A 16,692-nucleotide genomic window follows, 5' to 3' on the forward strand; every position below is an offset into this window, starting at 1 on the left:
TCTACGCCCAATCTCGCTCGCTTCGTGTCTCGGAAAACTTTTCGAGCACGTGGCTCTAGCGAGGTTGAGACTTCACATGGCGGACAACGACCTTTACCCGCACAGCATGGTGGGCTGCCGCCTCTATCTCTCCGCTCAGGACGCCATGCTGCAGCTCAGTCACGACATCTTCGATCCGGATATTCCGGCCCACACAAAGGCAGACCTGGCTTTGCATCTCTCCAAAGCCTTTGATCGCGTCGAACATCAGGTGATTATGACTGCCCTCTCCCCTTTGAATATAGGTTCACAGATGTACACCTACATTAAGGCTTTTCTCACGGACCGCACCGCTGAGGTTCATTTTGGCCCCCTTACCTCCGCACCCTACACCTTTAGGAGCGTCGGCACCCCACAGGGTTGCGTCCTCTCTCCTTTCCTATTCAACGCCACCCTCATCCCCCTCACCCGGAAACTGTCTACCATACCTAATCTCAAACAGAGCATCTATGCTGACTACATCACATTCTGGACCACCTACGGTAGTGATGGCGATATAGAGGGCACCTTACAAAACACCACCACACTCACACAAGACCACGCCCAGAGCATCGGACTTTCGTGCTCCCCAGAGAAGTCAGAGCTCCTTATTCTCCACCAAACCAACCGCGGATACCCCACTGCACCCATTGTCATTGGACTGAATGGCTCTCCTACCCCGGTGGTGGATACTCTCCGGGTTCTGGGACTCCACAACCAGAACAATGGCAAAAACACCGTAACCCTCAAGAAGCTCAAGCAGCTGACAGGCGCGATATCACACCTCATCCGCAGGGTTTCGGGCCACCACAGAGGCATGAAGGAGCACGACCTATGTCGTCTCATTCATGCCTTCGCCCTCAGCCGTTTCTTATACGCAATTCCCTATCTCCGACTCACCAGACAGGGCACGGCCGCCTTTGATGTCATGTTACGCACTGCGTTCAAGACGGCCCTGCACCTGCCAGTTAGCACTTCCACAGAACGCCTTCTGCACCTGGGCCTCCACATCACAGTTGGGGAGCTTGTGGAAGCCTATCGCCAAGCGCAATACTTGCGACTCACCGAAACATCCAGTGGTCGTCATATCCTGGAGTCTCTAGACATTCGTATCCCAGCGAATGACCCTACCCTCCTCCCCATCCCTCGGCCCCTCCACAGAGAGCTTCTCATCAAACCTCTCCCTCGCAGCATGCACCCCCAACATCATAAGTCGCGCCGCCGAGCCCGAGCAAAGGCGCTCCACAAATACTACGGCTCCGAATCGGATGCCGTATCGGTGGACGCCGCATGCACGGGTGAGGAGGCGGCGGTGGCCGTCGCCAACTCCTCCCTACAGCCTCTTGCTACTGTCCCCCTCCCCTCGATCACCTCCTCGGAGGCAGCCGAGGAAGCATCCATCGGTTGGTTTGGTTTGGTTTATGGGGTTTAACGTCCCAAAGCGACTAAAGCTATGAGAGACGCCGGAGTGGAGGGCTCCGGAAATTTCGACCACCTGGGGTTCTTTAACGTGCACTGACATCGCACAGTACACGAGCCTCTAGAATTTCTCCTCCAAAGAAATTCTAGCCGCCACGGCCGGGATCGAACCCGCGTCTTTTGGGTCAGCAGCCGAGCACCATAACCGCTGAGCCACCGCGGCGGCTCATCGCCTACGCGCTTGCACACACGGAAGCACGCTACATAATATCGGACTCTAAAACCGCGATACTAAATTTCGCGCGCGGGCGAGTTCACATCCCTGCGTTTAGCATACTGAGCTCGCCTGCAGCCCACCAGCCCCGCCATGTGGAGCTGATATGGGTACCTGCGCACTCCGGGAATCCCGGGAATGAGGCCACCGATGCGTTAGCCCGAGGTTCTTTAAAGCGGGCGCCGTCGGCCTCCGATCTGGGATTCACGAGGGATCGCATGCACTCCTTCAGCGATCTGACGCAGGCCTTTCGGGCCGCGCGCCTGCTCTACCCCCCACCCCACCCCTCCCTAGACAACTACCACCAGACGCTATGGCGACGCCTTCAGACGCGCACTTTCCCGTCCCCCTATCTGCAATACCGATATCACTCCACTAGCCCTTCCTGTACCCTCTGCCAGCATCCCTCCGCTACCCTTTCCCACATCCTCTTCCTCTGCCCGGCGGACCCTCCCCCGCGGGGCCTGGATCACCTCACCACTTAGGAGGCATGGGAGAGCCTGCTGCGCTCCGCGGACCCGGCCAAACAAGCCATCGCAACAAGCCGGGCTGCCGACGTCATGGTCCGCAGGAACATGAACGTTTGAGTGCAGTGGGGCCGTGCGGGGGCCCAGGGGTCTGTGAGCCCCAAACTCCTCTGCTTACAATAAAGTTTCTATGATGATGATGATGAAGGAAAGTGAAATGACAATTGATTTTAAGGAAAGGAAATGCCTGTCTCTCATATCTTGGTGTACGCCCGAAAGAAGTGACATCACACACTGCACAAACAAAAAATAAATAAAAGACACGCAGTGCATGAGGAACCTCTCATATCTCGATGGACACCCGAAACACGCCGTGAGGAAAGTAAAATGAAAAGAGAATTGGTTTTAAGGAAATGAAACGACTCCTGCCCTCTCATATCTCGGTGGATACCCGACCCGCGCCGCCTTAAAGAGGTGGAGACGCCAAATTTTGAAGCTATAGAAAGCCTGCTATGGGATTCCTATGCCAGCTGTTGGACACAACAAAAGTTTGAAAAATATTTTAATTCGGTTCCAAAGATTACCTAAGTGCTCACTCTCAAGATCTAGACCCATCGCCAGCGCCATCAACGCTGACGTCACAAGGTAGGTAGTAAAATTAAAGTTTTAGTGACGTCATACCAAAATACACTGACGTACGATGAGCGGGCCACGCACAGCCACAGCCGCGTGAGCGCAGTCGACGCACCAGCGAGCCGCATTTGCTGCTCGCTGATGTTTTGTCCACAAAACACCAGCGCTGGTGTTTTTTCCTTCTCTCGTGGCGTCTTTCATTGCGCTGTTTTTTCCTATTCGTAAAATCTTAAATGTATAATGTTAGGCTACCTGAAAGATATAAGAAGACATAAAACAAAATATGAATTACTTGCGGGACGCGGCACACCTTTCACTAAATGTACAAGTTTATCCTAGCAGACACACCGAATTGTGGCATATTCCAACATGCCGCACAATATATGGCACACATAGTCTAGCAAACACCTTGCCCCGTCTTTTAAATAAGTTTCATTCTGCAAAAGTTGATCCATCGCGAGCATGCCGCAAAGATATACACGATGTATGCGCTACTTTTTTAGATTTCACTGTGCTTTCACTGCTTTTTTATCTCTTCCCTGCTTCTTTATCTCTTTCGTTTCCGTATAGTGTTAACCTGATTTGTATAACCGAATTCCTGTTTTATCGTAGACGTGTATTTTTCTGTTTGCTTTTTTGTTACCATTTTTTGTGTACACTTCATTCCTTGTCATTTTTTCTAATACGCCAAACCATTTTTGATAACTAGTGTTCGCATTTTGGGTTGCTACTTGTGTAGAACATGTATGTTACCTGCTGCCCTGCAATGTAGGGGCCGAGGGGCACGTCAAGCCACAATTTCTGGCTTTTTTCTCTCGGCCCTCACCATGTGTAAATGGAAAAATAAATTGAAAATTGAAATTGAATTGAAAATTTCGTGATTTATTGCGTCATAATTACTTTTTTTGTAAAGTGTTACGGTTTTCTTTTGAGTCTTATTTGGTGTTCCAGGAAGGGTAGCATGAATGACATTGTGGTCGCTAATTCCTCGAAGATATGTAACGGAAAGGAGGGCATCCGGGTTATTTGTCAAAATAAGATCGAGAATAGTTTCGGCTTCAGGCGTGACGTGCGTTGGTTGTGATACTAATTGTGTTAAATTAAAGTTGGAACAGATGTCAATAAAATTCCTTTTCTCGGCAGGACGTGCCGTTGAAGAAGATGGGAGGTTACACCGGTCAATGTTTGGGAAGTTAAAATCCCCGGAAAGGAGAATGGAGGCATCAGGGTAGCTTGTTGCGAGATGAGTTAAGTTATTATTGGGTTCGTTGCAAAAGTAGGGAATGGAATGGGGAGGTCTGTAGCAGACTCGCAGTAGCACAGTTTTTTGGTGATGCTCGACACAATAACCAGAGCATTTAAAGCTTTGATATGATATTTACCACAGTGAACTGCTATGAGAACACCACCGCCCCATGATCATCCGCGGTTATTTCGAAAAACTTGTTCAGTCAGGTAGGCCAAATGTTCGGTGACGCAATTTTTAACGCGACAGCGTCAAGTGCCGCAGAAAAGCCGGCGTCGGCGACGTTGGCCGTGAGCGAAAAATCCGAGAAACATTATTGAATAAAACAGAGTAGGAAATTGGTCCAGTTGGGGAATCCAGGGCCTCCGGAGTTCGAGGCGAGAATGCTGACCGCTCCAGAGGGAACAAAGGCGCGTCTAGTGAATACGATGCCGTCTTAGAAAAATTCACTGTGGTGTCCATTCCTTTCGGGTGTACACCAAGATATGGAAGACAGGCGTAACTCCTTTCCTTAAAACCAATTTTAATTTCATTTTCCTTAAGGCCCTTAGGGCGCGGTTCGGGTGTCGACCGAGACATGAAAGACAGGCATCGTTTCCTTTCCTTCGGGCAAGGCGTCGCGCCTAACAAGCGATGGCGTTCTGTGGACCCCTCGGCAACGCTGCAACACGATGTCGCGTCCCACTCTTAATGACCTAGATACGCCGCTAGGGGGCCAGAGCACGAGAACGCCCTACGCAAGCGCTCCTGCCTCGACGCCTCATTTCACCCCGAAAACCTCAACCTAGCAGGAAATGGAGTACTCCATCGTTTTCTACTGATCAAGCGAAATCCGTGGATAACCGCTTTACATCCGTAAGTCCAGATTTCGCCATTTCCTACCCGTCTGAAAATCCAAGACGGAGAACGCCGCGCTAAGCCTAGGCGGCGTCGGGCCGTCGGCCCGAAGGAACGCTGCTACAGCTCACGCCGCACCCGTGAGGATGGCTGACTCTGACGCGGTGGCGTCCACCGGAGCCACGACACTGCTCGAAGAGAATCTTCAAAGCGACAACAACGCTACCGGCAACGCTACCGACCTCTCGCAGAAGAGAACAATCGACAACGGGGGATGGTTCACTGCCAAATGCCACAACTCAAGACTGATTGCCGTTCCGGTGGCCGGGACAGACGCGGCGGACAATTCAGCGCTGAGCCAGCCCAAACTGAAGTGGAATTCCGTTCGCCGAGAGAAGCTACCTCCTTTGCCAAAAAACGACTTCAAAGTCATCCGTAGACCGAGGAATGAACTCGAAATCAGCGAACTGAGCACGCATCAGATGGCCCGGGCTATAACCAAAGCATGCGGAAAACCAGACATCTGCAACGAAGGCAGCTTCCTTATACGGCTGCGCAACGGATAAACATCGCTATACTCAGCACGCCAGGCATGGAGACTGCCAGTGCTGTGCAGTGTATCTCGAGTCTACACTTTGGTGCAAAGGACTATGCAGTGACGGCTTATGTGGCCGCGCCGGACAATTCGTGCAAAGGTGTCATTCATGGAGTGGACGCCGGGACCACGCCAACTGAACTATTATCACATCTTCGGGTACGTACCCAAGGAGTCAAAATTCTTTATGCAAGAATGCTTGGCAAATCACAAAGCGCGGTCATTACCTTCGAGGGAAAGATCGTTCCGCGCTACGCCTACTATTACGGCGGCGAGATACGTTGCTCCCTCTATCGATCATCGCGGCAAGTTTGCTATACATGCCTAAAGGCCGGACATAGGGCGGACGTATGCCCGACACCTGACGTCGTCGTCTGCTCTAAATACACCGAGCCAGTGATCGAGGACGGACACTCCTGCGAGCCCAGGTGTGTGCTATGCACGGAAGCACATCCTACAGGGGCAAAAGAGTGCAAGGAACGCCTCAGGAAACCGAGACTACGGACGAGAAAAAAAGAGGAACCAGGCGGCGGAGACAACGGCGGACGCGGCCGGGCCCGGAAACACTGGTTCAGCGAGGACTCCAGTTCGAGATCCAAGTCCAGATCGGCATCGAGATCAGGATCAAAGTCGAGATCGGCGCTCAGAACCCGGTAGGATCCGGACACCAAAAAGAAGCAGCAGCAGAAGAAGACCACACCAAAAAAGGAGGAAGCAACCAGGGTGAGCTGGAAAGAGCATCTTTTCCCTACCTCTCCACTGCTCCAAAAAACACTAACACACCGAAAACAGTGATAGCTAACAACGCTAATAGGGAACCTAACGAGGAAGTTCAAGAGCTAAGACAAATAATTCCGACGCTCAGGACAGAAAACGCCGAGCTGAGACAAAAATTAAAGGATCTGATAGACGAACTAAAGGCCCAAAGAACAAGGCAGAACAACACTAACCCGCAAACAGACGAAGATCAGGCGACAATTATAGGGCGGCAGGAATTTACAACTGCCATGGTTGCTGTTAACAATGCACTGGCTAATCTTAGCAACCTCATCTCCAACATCCAAGACGAGACACGCAAGGATAGAGAGCATCTAGTACAATTCACAGCCATGAAATCCAGAGCAAAACCCTATAACAGGCCATCTCAGTATGGCGAGCAACCGTAAACGCTCGGTCAAGTTGGAAACGCTCAAAATATGGCAGTGGAACATCCGTGGGATCCGCCGAAAGCAGGGTCTTCTTAAACAACACATCACAAATTGCACCTCTCCGCCAGACATTATCGCCCTGCAGGAAACCGGCTGCTCCCTTACTCTCGCGGGGTACTCCGTCTACGAGGGGCAAAGCAAGGCCGCCACGCTGGTTGCGAAGACAGTCACCACAATCAGACACGACATCGACGGAACGGACATTGACCACGTCCTTATAGAAATCATTACCCAAAAGAGAAGCCAAGAAAGCACCTTCCTACTTAACGTGTACAGCCCGCCAAGCCAGAAGAAAGCCAATTTCAGCTACCTGCTAGGCAAGGCAGAAGAAGCAGCAGGCTAGAACGGTATCGTTATCCTGGGGGACTTTAATGCCTGGCATAAAAGCTGGGGCTACGTTCGGGAAACCCAGAAAGGCAGGCATCTAGCCAGGGAAGCTGATCGTAGACGGCTCACCCTCATCACTGACCACACCCAACCCACGGGAACAGCATCAACCGAGATTCGTGTCCAGACTTATCATTTTTCAGAGGGTAAGGCACGCAAGATAGGAAAACGACGGCGAAACTCTAGGCAGTGACCACTGCATCTTGTGTATCCATATAGAAACCCTCCCGATCAGGAGACAACATGGCCAGGCTAGACTGACAAACTGGGAAGCCTATAGGAAATCCAGGGCACAGACTGAAGACGCTGAGATCACCGACATAAAAGGCTGGGTCGCAAGAATCAAGACAGACTGGCAAAAACTAACTCAAAAGGTCGCCCTCACTACCAACACACCCGAGGTGGACAAACATCTCTTACACCTGTGGGACGCCAGACGGAGCCTACTAAAAAGGTGAAAAAGGCCAAAGCATAACAGGCGGCTCAAGCGTAAGATCGCTGAGGTCACCAGACAAGCCGAAGAATATGCGACGGAGCTCTCCAGGCGCGACTGAAACCAAAAATGCAACGAACTGCAGGGGACTCTAGGTTGGGCCAAGATATGGGCATTGTTAAGGGCTCTCATAGCCTCAACCACGACAAAATCCGAAGCTCGTAAGACGACCCAAAGGATCGCGCACCAGTTCCAAGGCACTGACGAGGAAATGCTACAGGACATCAAGTAGCGTTATATCGGCAATGCAACACACGCCGACAGCAGCTTGGCATACACGGGCGAAGCGAATCCCGCTCTGGACGAACCCCTTACCATAGAAGAAGTCAGACACGCTGTGATGTCCGCCACAAAGAACACAACACCAGAGAAGGATGGCATCACCAATGCCATGATAAGGAATCCGGATGACAATTCAATCCAAAGATTCACGGAATTCGTCAATAAACACTAGGAACAGGGGACCCTCCCGGACGACTGGCGACATGCTGAAATAATAGTGATTCCTAAGTCCGGAAAGAGTCCAAGCCTGGAAAATCTTAGACCCATTTCGTTAACATCATGCTTGGGAAAAGTGTGCGAGAGAGCAGTGCATCACAGGTTGCAGACCCACCTTGAGGACAACGAAGTCATGCCGCACACGATGTTTGCATTTCGAAAATGCCTATCGACACAATAAGTTCTCCTGCAGATCAAGGAGGAGGTGCTCACTACCGTCCCAAAATGTGGAGAAAACATCTTGCTCGCTCTCAATCTTAAAGCGGCCTTCGACAACGTCATTCACAGGGCTGTGCTGGAGGCGCTCAGCAAACTGGGTTGCGGGCAGAAAATATTCAACCATGTGAAAGCCTTTCTGACTAATAGAACCGCTACCATTGGAATAGGAGGCATGAGGACTGACTCCTTAACACCCCCGAAAAAGGAACACCGCAAGGCTCTGTGCTATCACCAATGATTTTTAACATTGCAATGATTGACTTAGCAAGGGCGCTCGAAGAAATTGAAGGAATCAGGCCTGCCATCTACGCAGATGATATCACAATCTGGGTGACAAGGGGATCCTTAGGAGAAAAACAAGAGCTTCTTCAGCGAACAGCAGACACGGTCAACGCATACGCCCGACACTGTGGACTTGCATGCTCCCCTGAAAAATCCGAGGTGCTCAGAGTCTACAGAAAAGGGTATGATCTGCAAAGCTCCATAGATATCTACATAGGGGAAACGAAGGTTCCGGAAGTATCGAAAGTTTGGATCCTCGGCATGTGGATCCAAAGAAACCGTCGTATTGATCACACGATCACACAGCTAGCAAATACCACAGCACAGATCACAAGGATGATTGCAAGAATTTCCAACAGAAGAAGAGGTATGAAAGAGGAAGACACATGTAGGCTAGTACAGGCCCTCGTGGGCAGTAGGATCTTATACGGCGTCGCCTACCAAACACCGCTCGGGCAAGAAAAGGAGAAGTTAGAGGCAATTTTCAGAAAAGCATACAAATGCGCTCTCCGACTGCAGGTCAACACTTCGACGGAGAAATTCCTTAAACTTGGCATAAACAACACAGTACAAGAACATATCGAGGCCCACCTTCTCGCGCAGAAAACATGACTGATGCTGTCCGAAACAGGCAGAAACACGCTGCGGTTGCTGGGCATGAGGGACGCTTTGAAAGAAATCAATAGCACAGCGAGCGTTCCAAATGAAATCAGGAGGATCATTGAGATCAGTCCGATTCCAAAAAACATGCATCCAGATATACATAAGGCGAGAAGAAAGGCAAGATCCGAATTCTATGAACGAAGCTTCGCAGGGCAAAAGACGTATTCTACTTTGACGCAACAACATACAGACATCAATACGGCTCGGTAGCCAGCGTGGTGGATCACCAGCTCAGGGAAATCAACTGCGTTTCGATAAAAACCAACAACATCCTCGAGGCTGAGGAAGCAGCAGTTGCACTCGCCATCACCCAGCAGAGTGACGAGCCCCATGCACATATCATTACAGACTCGGAAGAGGCGTGCAGAAGGTACAGCAGTGGACGCATATCCACTGCAGCCATTCACATACTCAAGGCTAGGACAACCACCTTTACGGGATGCTTCATCACGTGGACACCAGGCCATGAGGCTGCCAAAGGGAACCAACGTGCGGACGCCAACGCCCGAGCGAACGCCAACCGGGAGGCGCGCACCGAAGGGGAACTGGACGCAGTCACTAGACTGTATGTAGCCATCTTAGAACACCAACGAGTCCTCCGGAGGACCTACCCTCCTCCCCACAAAGACCTTAGTAGAGAGCAGTCGGTTGCCTGGAGACAACTGCAGACTAATACATACCCCAATATGAGTTTACTCAGCAAAATCCGTCCTTCCACGTATGACAACAAATGCCCGCTATGCGGTGAACACCCAACGCTTTACCACGTCATGAGCCTGTCAGAAAATGCAGGCAGCGCCGATAAACAACACACCAAAACCGGAGCAGAGGGAGGCTGCGCTGTCCAGCTCGAAGCCTGAAGAGCAGCTCGCAAGGCTGCAAAGGCCGCTGGGGCCCTGGACTGAGGGCTCCGCCTACGCTGCGAGAAAGAACCCTTGTAGTACAATATAGTTTTTCATTCATTCATTCATTCATTCATTCATTCATTCATTCATTCATTCATTCATTCATTCATTCTTAAAGACAAAGCTTAAGCATCCTCAAATTTGTTTTTTTGTTAGGTTTCTGTTAAGATGAGCAGATTGGTGCCTGTTGATGATGCGATCTGGACACGAGCTCTCGCTTCGGAAGATAACTGCGAACGTTAGTGTAAATTGCGGAAAATGAAAGGTCAAATCTAGATGTTGGTAATAAGGGAGTAATTACTCATTGGCATCCACACGAGCGCAGCCATACGGCTACAAAGGAAAGCTATACAGCTTTCTCAGAGAAAGCTGTATAGCTTTCCTTTGTAGCCGTATGGCTGCGCTCGGGTGGATGCCAATGAGTAATTACTCCCTTATTAGAAATCTACTCCACCTTGGGGGATTCCCCTAAAGATTTAAATGTTGGTCTTGGTTTGTTCTTTACTTTTAAGTATCGAGATGAATGCTACTGAATTTCTGTGACACAGTTCGACGCCTCGTCGAAAATGTCCCGTTTTGTCCGGAGCGGAAGGTTTTGTAACGAGGGAATAAGCTACTGATTCGGATTTAGCGAAGACCAGTAGATTTTTTTATGAACAGGGTAACTGAAGTCTTCGCCTATGCTGTATTTTGTTCCTTTCAGCATTCGGCTATTTGATAGAAGAGCGTCTTTAGTTTTCCAATGCGTGAATTCTACTAATATTGAGCGTTTCCGATCATCTCAATGTTTCCCTGAACGAGGGGCCCGTTCTGTCTACGGGGTTAATATCAGTTCGTAAGTTTTCATGACAAATCTGGATGACTAGTACTTCAGAATGAGCATACGTCTCATTAGTAGTAGTATCAGGGATTCCATAGAAAATCAGATTACAACGGCGTGATCGGTTTTCAGTATCATCAATGCGAGCCTCTAACTCTGAAACAAGGCGAGTTGTTTCAGTTGAGGTCGCTTGCAGGGTTTCTATGTCATGGCGTAGGGGCATGAAGGTCTGATAGTGGGCCTCTAAATCGATCGTGCGCTTGTTAAGGTCATTTATTGTTTTGTCTGTTGTTGTCAGCTGTACTTTCAGGCCATTCATCTCTTCTACAAGTAGTGCTTGGCCTGCGATCAGTTTCTTCAATTCGGTCAGGACAGCGTCTAGGTCAGCAGGGCCAGGATTTGCTTCTAGATCACCGGATAGGGTTAGTAACAGGCGGACAACATGGGCACATTCAGAAGCAATAGCAACACAACACTGTGGGCTTGGCAGCTGTACCAAGAAGTAATTGCTCGATTTTTTAGCACGGAGCGCGTATGATTCACTTATCTGCTTGGCGAAAGGGAAGCGGTTAGCAAACTGCACCGTGGCAGTCTCCGAGAGCACAAAGCTGTGCTGTTGTTGTTGTTGTTGTGACTGGGAAAAGTATGAAAAAGAAATTGCACGGGCCTGCCTACTGGCTCGAGCCGAGCCACCACCGCTGCCGCGTGCAGATAGAAGAGAATCAAGAGGTCAGAAGGAAGAGAAAAGGAAAAGACGCGCGTCGCAGCAACAACCGCGTCCGCCGAAGCGGACGCTGCTGAAAAAACAGGTAAACAGCGGAAGCCGGGATCGCTCCATCACCTCCCCACAAAGCTGTGCTGCTGTTGCGACTGAGAGAAGGATGAAAAGGAAATTGCACCGGCCTGCCGACTGGCTCCAGCCGAGCCACCACCGCTGCCACGTGCAGATAGAGGAGAGTTCGCATGCGATCATCTAGGGCTCGGACTTTCTGCATCACTGACTCGTACTCGGACTTTCTAGTGCTCCAGAACGCGGTCATCGACTGTGCTCAGGATAAAATAGTGCTGAGTCCCGTGGCACAGACTGAACTTGCGATCCCTCTATTTCTGCCAAAGCTCTTTTAGCCGACAGTATATATAGCCGGAACCCGGCTGAACTGCATCGGTTCACGGATCCACGTGGCTACACGAAGATCGTGACATCAAACTTTGCAATCATCGTGCCAGTCCCTTCCACCAGGAGCTCAGCCTCCAAATATGCGACACAGCGATAAAAGCGCGTGCCTGCAGCTTTGGAGAATGAACTAACAGTACACATATTCGCGGCCATACGATCGAGTTGATCATTTCTGCCGTCATGTTCGCATGCGATCATCTAGTGCTCGGACTTTCTGCATCACTGACTCGTACTCGGACTTTCTAGTGCTCCACAACGCGGTCATCGGCTGTGCTCAGGATAAAATAGTGCTGAGTCCCGTGGCACAGACTGAACTTATGATCCCTCTATTTCTGACAAAGCTCTTTTAGCCGACAGTATATACCGATATTCCTGCGTGCTCTTCCTGACTGTGCCTCTCTTGCAACCTCGTTCGCGATGCAAGCATCATCTTCACGCTATCGCATACTTTACGCCGCCGCTGTCTGCATCACCATATCCGCCGGCCTCCACGCACTGTGGGTCTGTAGACCATTTTCAAGCCCCTTCGCTTTGGGACGCAGCGAATGCGTCGGCACAGTGCAGCTCTTCGATTATGTTCTCAACCACGACACCGCCGCAGAATCGCCGCCGCTCGACATGGACGCCATCTGCTCATCTACTCCTGGCGACCGCCCCTTTGTCGACCGACCTATTATTTCGCTCTATTGACGCCACTCTTCGTCCACCTCAGCGAACCCAAGAGATCCTTGCGCTTCTTGAGCAGTTTGGCTCCTTCTTCGATTGCCACCGACCCGTTTAAGTGCGCATGTCGACTGTCGGGCGCTACATTGACCCCGATGCCCACGCTGCGACAGCGCCCATATCGTGTTTCCACCACTGAACGATGAGTTAATGAAGAACAGGTGGGCGCCATGGTTAAAACGGAAGTTATTGAGCCGTCCAACAACCTGTGGGCCTCGGTTGTGCTCTTGAAGAAGGATGGCTCCGTTGGATTGCGCGTCGAATGCCGCCGCAATAATCAGATCACGCTCGAAGACGTCTACCCTCTTTCCCGTATTGATGACACTATGGACTGTCCCAAAGGCGTAGAGCTCTTTTCTTGGCTTGATTTGCCCTCTGTGTTACTGGCAGGTCCTAAAGGCAGCTGCCGCGTTTGTGACCCCAAAACCATGTTTGTCACCCCTGATGGCCTCTAAGAGTTTGTCTGCATGCCTTTCGGCCTATGAGACGCTCCTGCAATTTTCGAGCGAATGATGGATACAGTTTTTCGTGGCCTCAAGTGGAAGACGTGCCTGTCTTGTCTGGCCGATATCTTTCCGATATCTTACCGATCTTTCCGCGCGACTGTGAGACGCACCTATGTCGCCTGAGTCACGTCTTGAGATGCCTCACAAACGCTGGACTGCATCTTAAATTCTAAAAAATGCACTTTTCATGCCCGTGAACTGACAATTTTAGGTCACGTGTGCCGGAAGGAGGTGTACGCCCTGACCTCGCCAAACTTCGTGCCGTGAATGCCTTTCCCATACCTTCCACCACTAAGGAACTCCGCAGCTTCCTCGAGCTACGCTCTTATTTTAGGCGTGTTATTCACAACATTGCATCAATTGCTGCCCATCGGACTGAAGTGATCGCGCGCCCTGCGCGATCAATCTTCACATTTTGAGGTCCGAGATAACCTGCTTCATATCTGTAATTATCATTCTGATGGATGAAAATGACTCATCGTCATTCCTCGCCACCTATGGACCTCAATCTCCTAATGTTTTCACTCTGACGGTCGCGCCGGGCTTTGTCACGATCCCGATGTAGCCACCTCGATAACTGCCCCGATGCTGTTCCGCCTGTATCTTTGGGGACAAGTAAGGCGCGTCAGGCGTACGCTCAGATAACCGCTGGTGCAGGGTCGATTGGTCCGTGGAAGCGTCCCCTATTTGGAAGCTCAGTCCCTGGCGGCAGTGAGTAGCGCGGCGTCATTGAAGGCTGGTGTCATGATTCCGATGTAGCCACGTGGATCTGTGAACCGATGCTGTTCAGCAGGGTTCCGGCTGTATCTTTCGCAACAAGTAAGGTGTGTGTAAGGTGTGTGTTCAGACGCACGCTCCGCTGTCCGCTGGTACAGAGTCGTTGGTCCGTGGAAGTGTCCCCATTTGGAAGCTGCGTCCCCGGTTGCAGTCAGTGGCGCGACATCTTTGAAGGCTGATGTCATAATCCCGATGTAGGCACGTGAATCTGTGAACCGATGCAGTTCATCAGGATTCCGGTTGTATCTTTGGCGGCAATAAAGGTGCGGTGTGAGCCGTACACTCCGCTCTGCGCTGCTGCAGAATTTATTGGTACGTGCGAGCGTCCCATATTTGAAGGCAGAGTCCCTGGTGGCAGTGGGTGGCGCGATGTCATTGACGAGTGATGCCGCGAACCCTATGTAGCCACGTGGATCGGTGAAGCGATGCAGTTCAGCATTGTTCTGGCTGTATTTTTGGCGACAGCATAGGTGCGTTGTGAAGCGTGCACTCCGCTGTCCGCTGGTACAGAGTCGATTGGCCCGTGAAAGCGCCCAATATTTGAAGGCTGAGTCTCTAGTGGCACTGAGAGGCACGATGTCATTGAAGGCTGATGTAACGATCTTGATGTGGCGACGGGGTTCTTTGAACCGATGCAGTTCAGCCGGGTTCCGGCTGTATCTTTGGCGACAAGAAAGGCGCGTTGTCAGGCGTACCCTCCGCTGTCCGCTGGTGCAGAGGCGATTGGCCCGTGGAAGCGTCCCATATCTGGAGGCTGAGTTCCTGGAGGCAGTATGTGGCGCGGAGTCATTTTAAGGCTGATGTCGCGATTCCGATGTAGCCACGTGGAACCGTGGACCGATGCAGTTCAGCAGGGTTCTGGCTGTATCTTTGGCGACAATAAAGGTGCGTTGTCGAGCGTGCACTCCGCTGTCTGTTGGTGCATAGGGGATTGGACCGTGAAGTGTCCCATATTTGGAGCCAGAATCCCTGGCGGGAATGAGTGGCGCTACGTCATTGAAAGCTGATTTCACGATCTCGATGAAGGCACGTGGATCCGTGATTCGATGCGGTTCAGCAGGGTTCAGGCTGTATCTTTGGCGACAAGAAAGGCGAGTTGTCAGGTGTGCGCTCCGCTGTCCGCTGGTGTAGAGTTGATTATTTATTTTATTTTATTTTATTTTATTTTATTTTATTTTATTTAGTTATTTTATTGCCCGTTAAATCCTGGAGGAATTACTAGTATTTCTATTTTATGAATTACTCTGATTAATTAACTCAATTATTTCCGTTTAACCTAAATAATTAATTTACTTAGTAATTCGGTGATATAAACTTTTTATTCTTTCAATAATAATCATTAAAAATAATAATTACACTCTTACTGGATGATCGGCAGTCCATCAGGACACGCTCTGTCCACAGCCCGAGGTGACACACCATGTTTATCCCACTCCTGAGGGAAGACGCAAACCCTGAAACAAGTTGCTGGACAAAAAGTGCATGACAGATTCACCGGACTAAATTAAGGGAGCAGCAAATTCTGCCGACAAACAGTCTCCCTTTGTTAACGCCCTAGAAAAGTCCCAGAAAGTCACAAAAGAGTATCTCTGCGCCACGTTGCAACGAAGGTGTTGGTTATTAAGGTGGCGGTCCCACTCTGACGGTGAGCGGGAACCATTTTTGGTGATATTTGTACGTCGACTGTACCTCGCTCGTTCGCTTCATAAATATGGTTCAGATATCTCCGAAAAGCTACTTTTCTCTGCTTTCGAAAGATGCATTTTGTTTAACGGTAGCTGCAAATTTGTTTCAACTGTAAAAGAAAACGCAAAGATGAAAACTGGCAGTTGAGCTCAACTTGTCTCAGGAAATGCAAAATTGTGAAAAACCTCTTGCACCTAGAGAAATATCTTTCGAGATACTTTGAGATCGGATGCTAATCAACATATTTAAGCATTTAGAAGTACGTGTATAGATTAGTTTATTAGCCACGCATGTTTGAAAAGCATAGAAAACAGAACAATGTAATCTGCAATAACTTTTGGGATATGCATTGCACTGCGGCGCCTTTTTGTACAGTTTGAGATCGTCTAATCGCCCTTCTATTCTGAAAATTTCATCCGTCTGCCTTGTTTAGTTTAAAAGTTATTCCTGATCAAAATTAGCGTTTTTTCGAAATAGTTAAAAACGGAATGCAAAATTGTTCAGGTAACCAGCGCGTGGCAGTTTTGAGATTTTGCGCGAAGAAACTTAATACTTCGCTCTACGCGGCTAAGCATCGCCTTTACTCTACGGCTTTTGGGGAATGCGCAATGTCTAGTTGATTTTAGCTACCTTTTTTGTTCTCCTCATGAAGGACACAAGCTCTTGAAACGTTCCGCGGCTTCTTTTTTTCTGGCAAATATACTCTTAAAATGTCGGTCTCTCATTCCTTTAATCAACTTGTAACAATTGCCAAGAACAAAGTCCACAGAATACAAACAATAATAGCAATAACGCAGCGACATGCGATAAATGTAGATAAATTTAGTAAGTAGCGCCATCTACACACATGCACGTGTAC

The 16,692-nt window shown here is 49.9% G+C and overlaps 2 protein-coding genes across 2 annotated transcripts in view; one reads left to right on the forward strand and one right to left on the reverse strand.

Moving 5' to 3' along the window:
* The window catches only part of LOC149325623 (innexin shaking-B-like), a 438,384-nt gene that overhangs the window by 367,485 nt on the left and 54,207 nt on the right, over positions 1 to 16,692 (reverse strand). The window lies entirely within an intron of this gene.
* The window catches only part of LOC149325629 (uncharacterized), a 42,959-nt gene continuing 31,033 nt past the window's right edge, over positions 4,767 to 16,692 (forward strand). Inside the window, exon 1 of the mRNA XM_089563869.1 lies at positions 4,767 to 6,212. Coding sequence (XP_089419995.1) covers positions 5,927 to 6,212 — 286 coding nt within the window. The 5' untranslated portion in view covers positions 4,767 to 5,926. The remainder of the gene's footprint in view (positions 6,213 to 16,692) is intronic.

Source organism: Amblyomma mixtum, chromosome 10 (genome assembly GCF_055824585.1).
Source record: "Amblyomma mixtum isolate Tamu chromosome 10, ASM5582458v1, whole genome shotgun sequence".
NCBI classification, from domain to species: Eukaryota; Metazoa; Arthropoda; class Arachnida; order Ixodida; family Ixodidae; genus Amblyomma; species Amblyomma mixtum.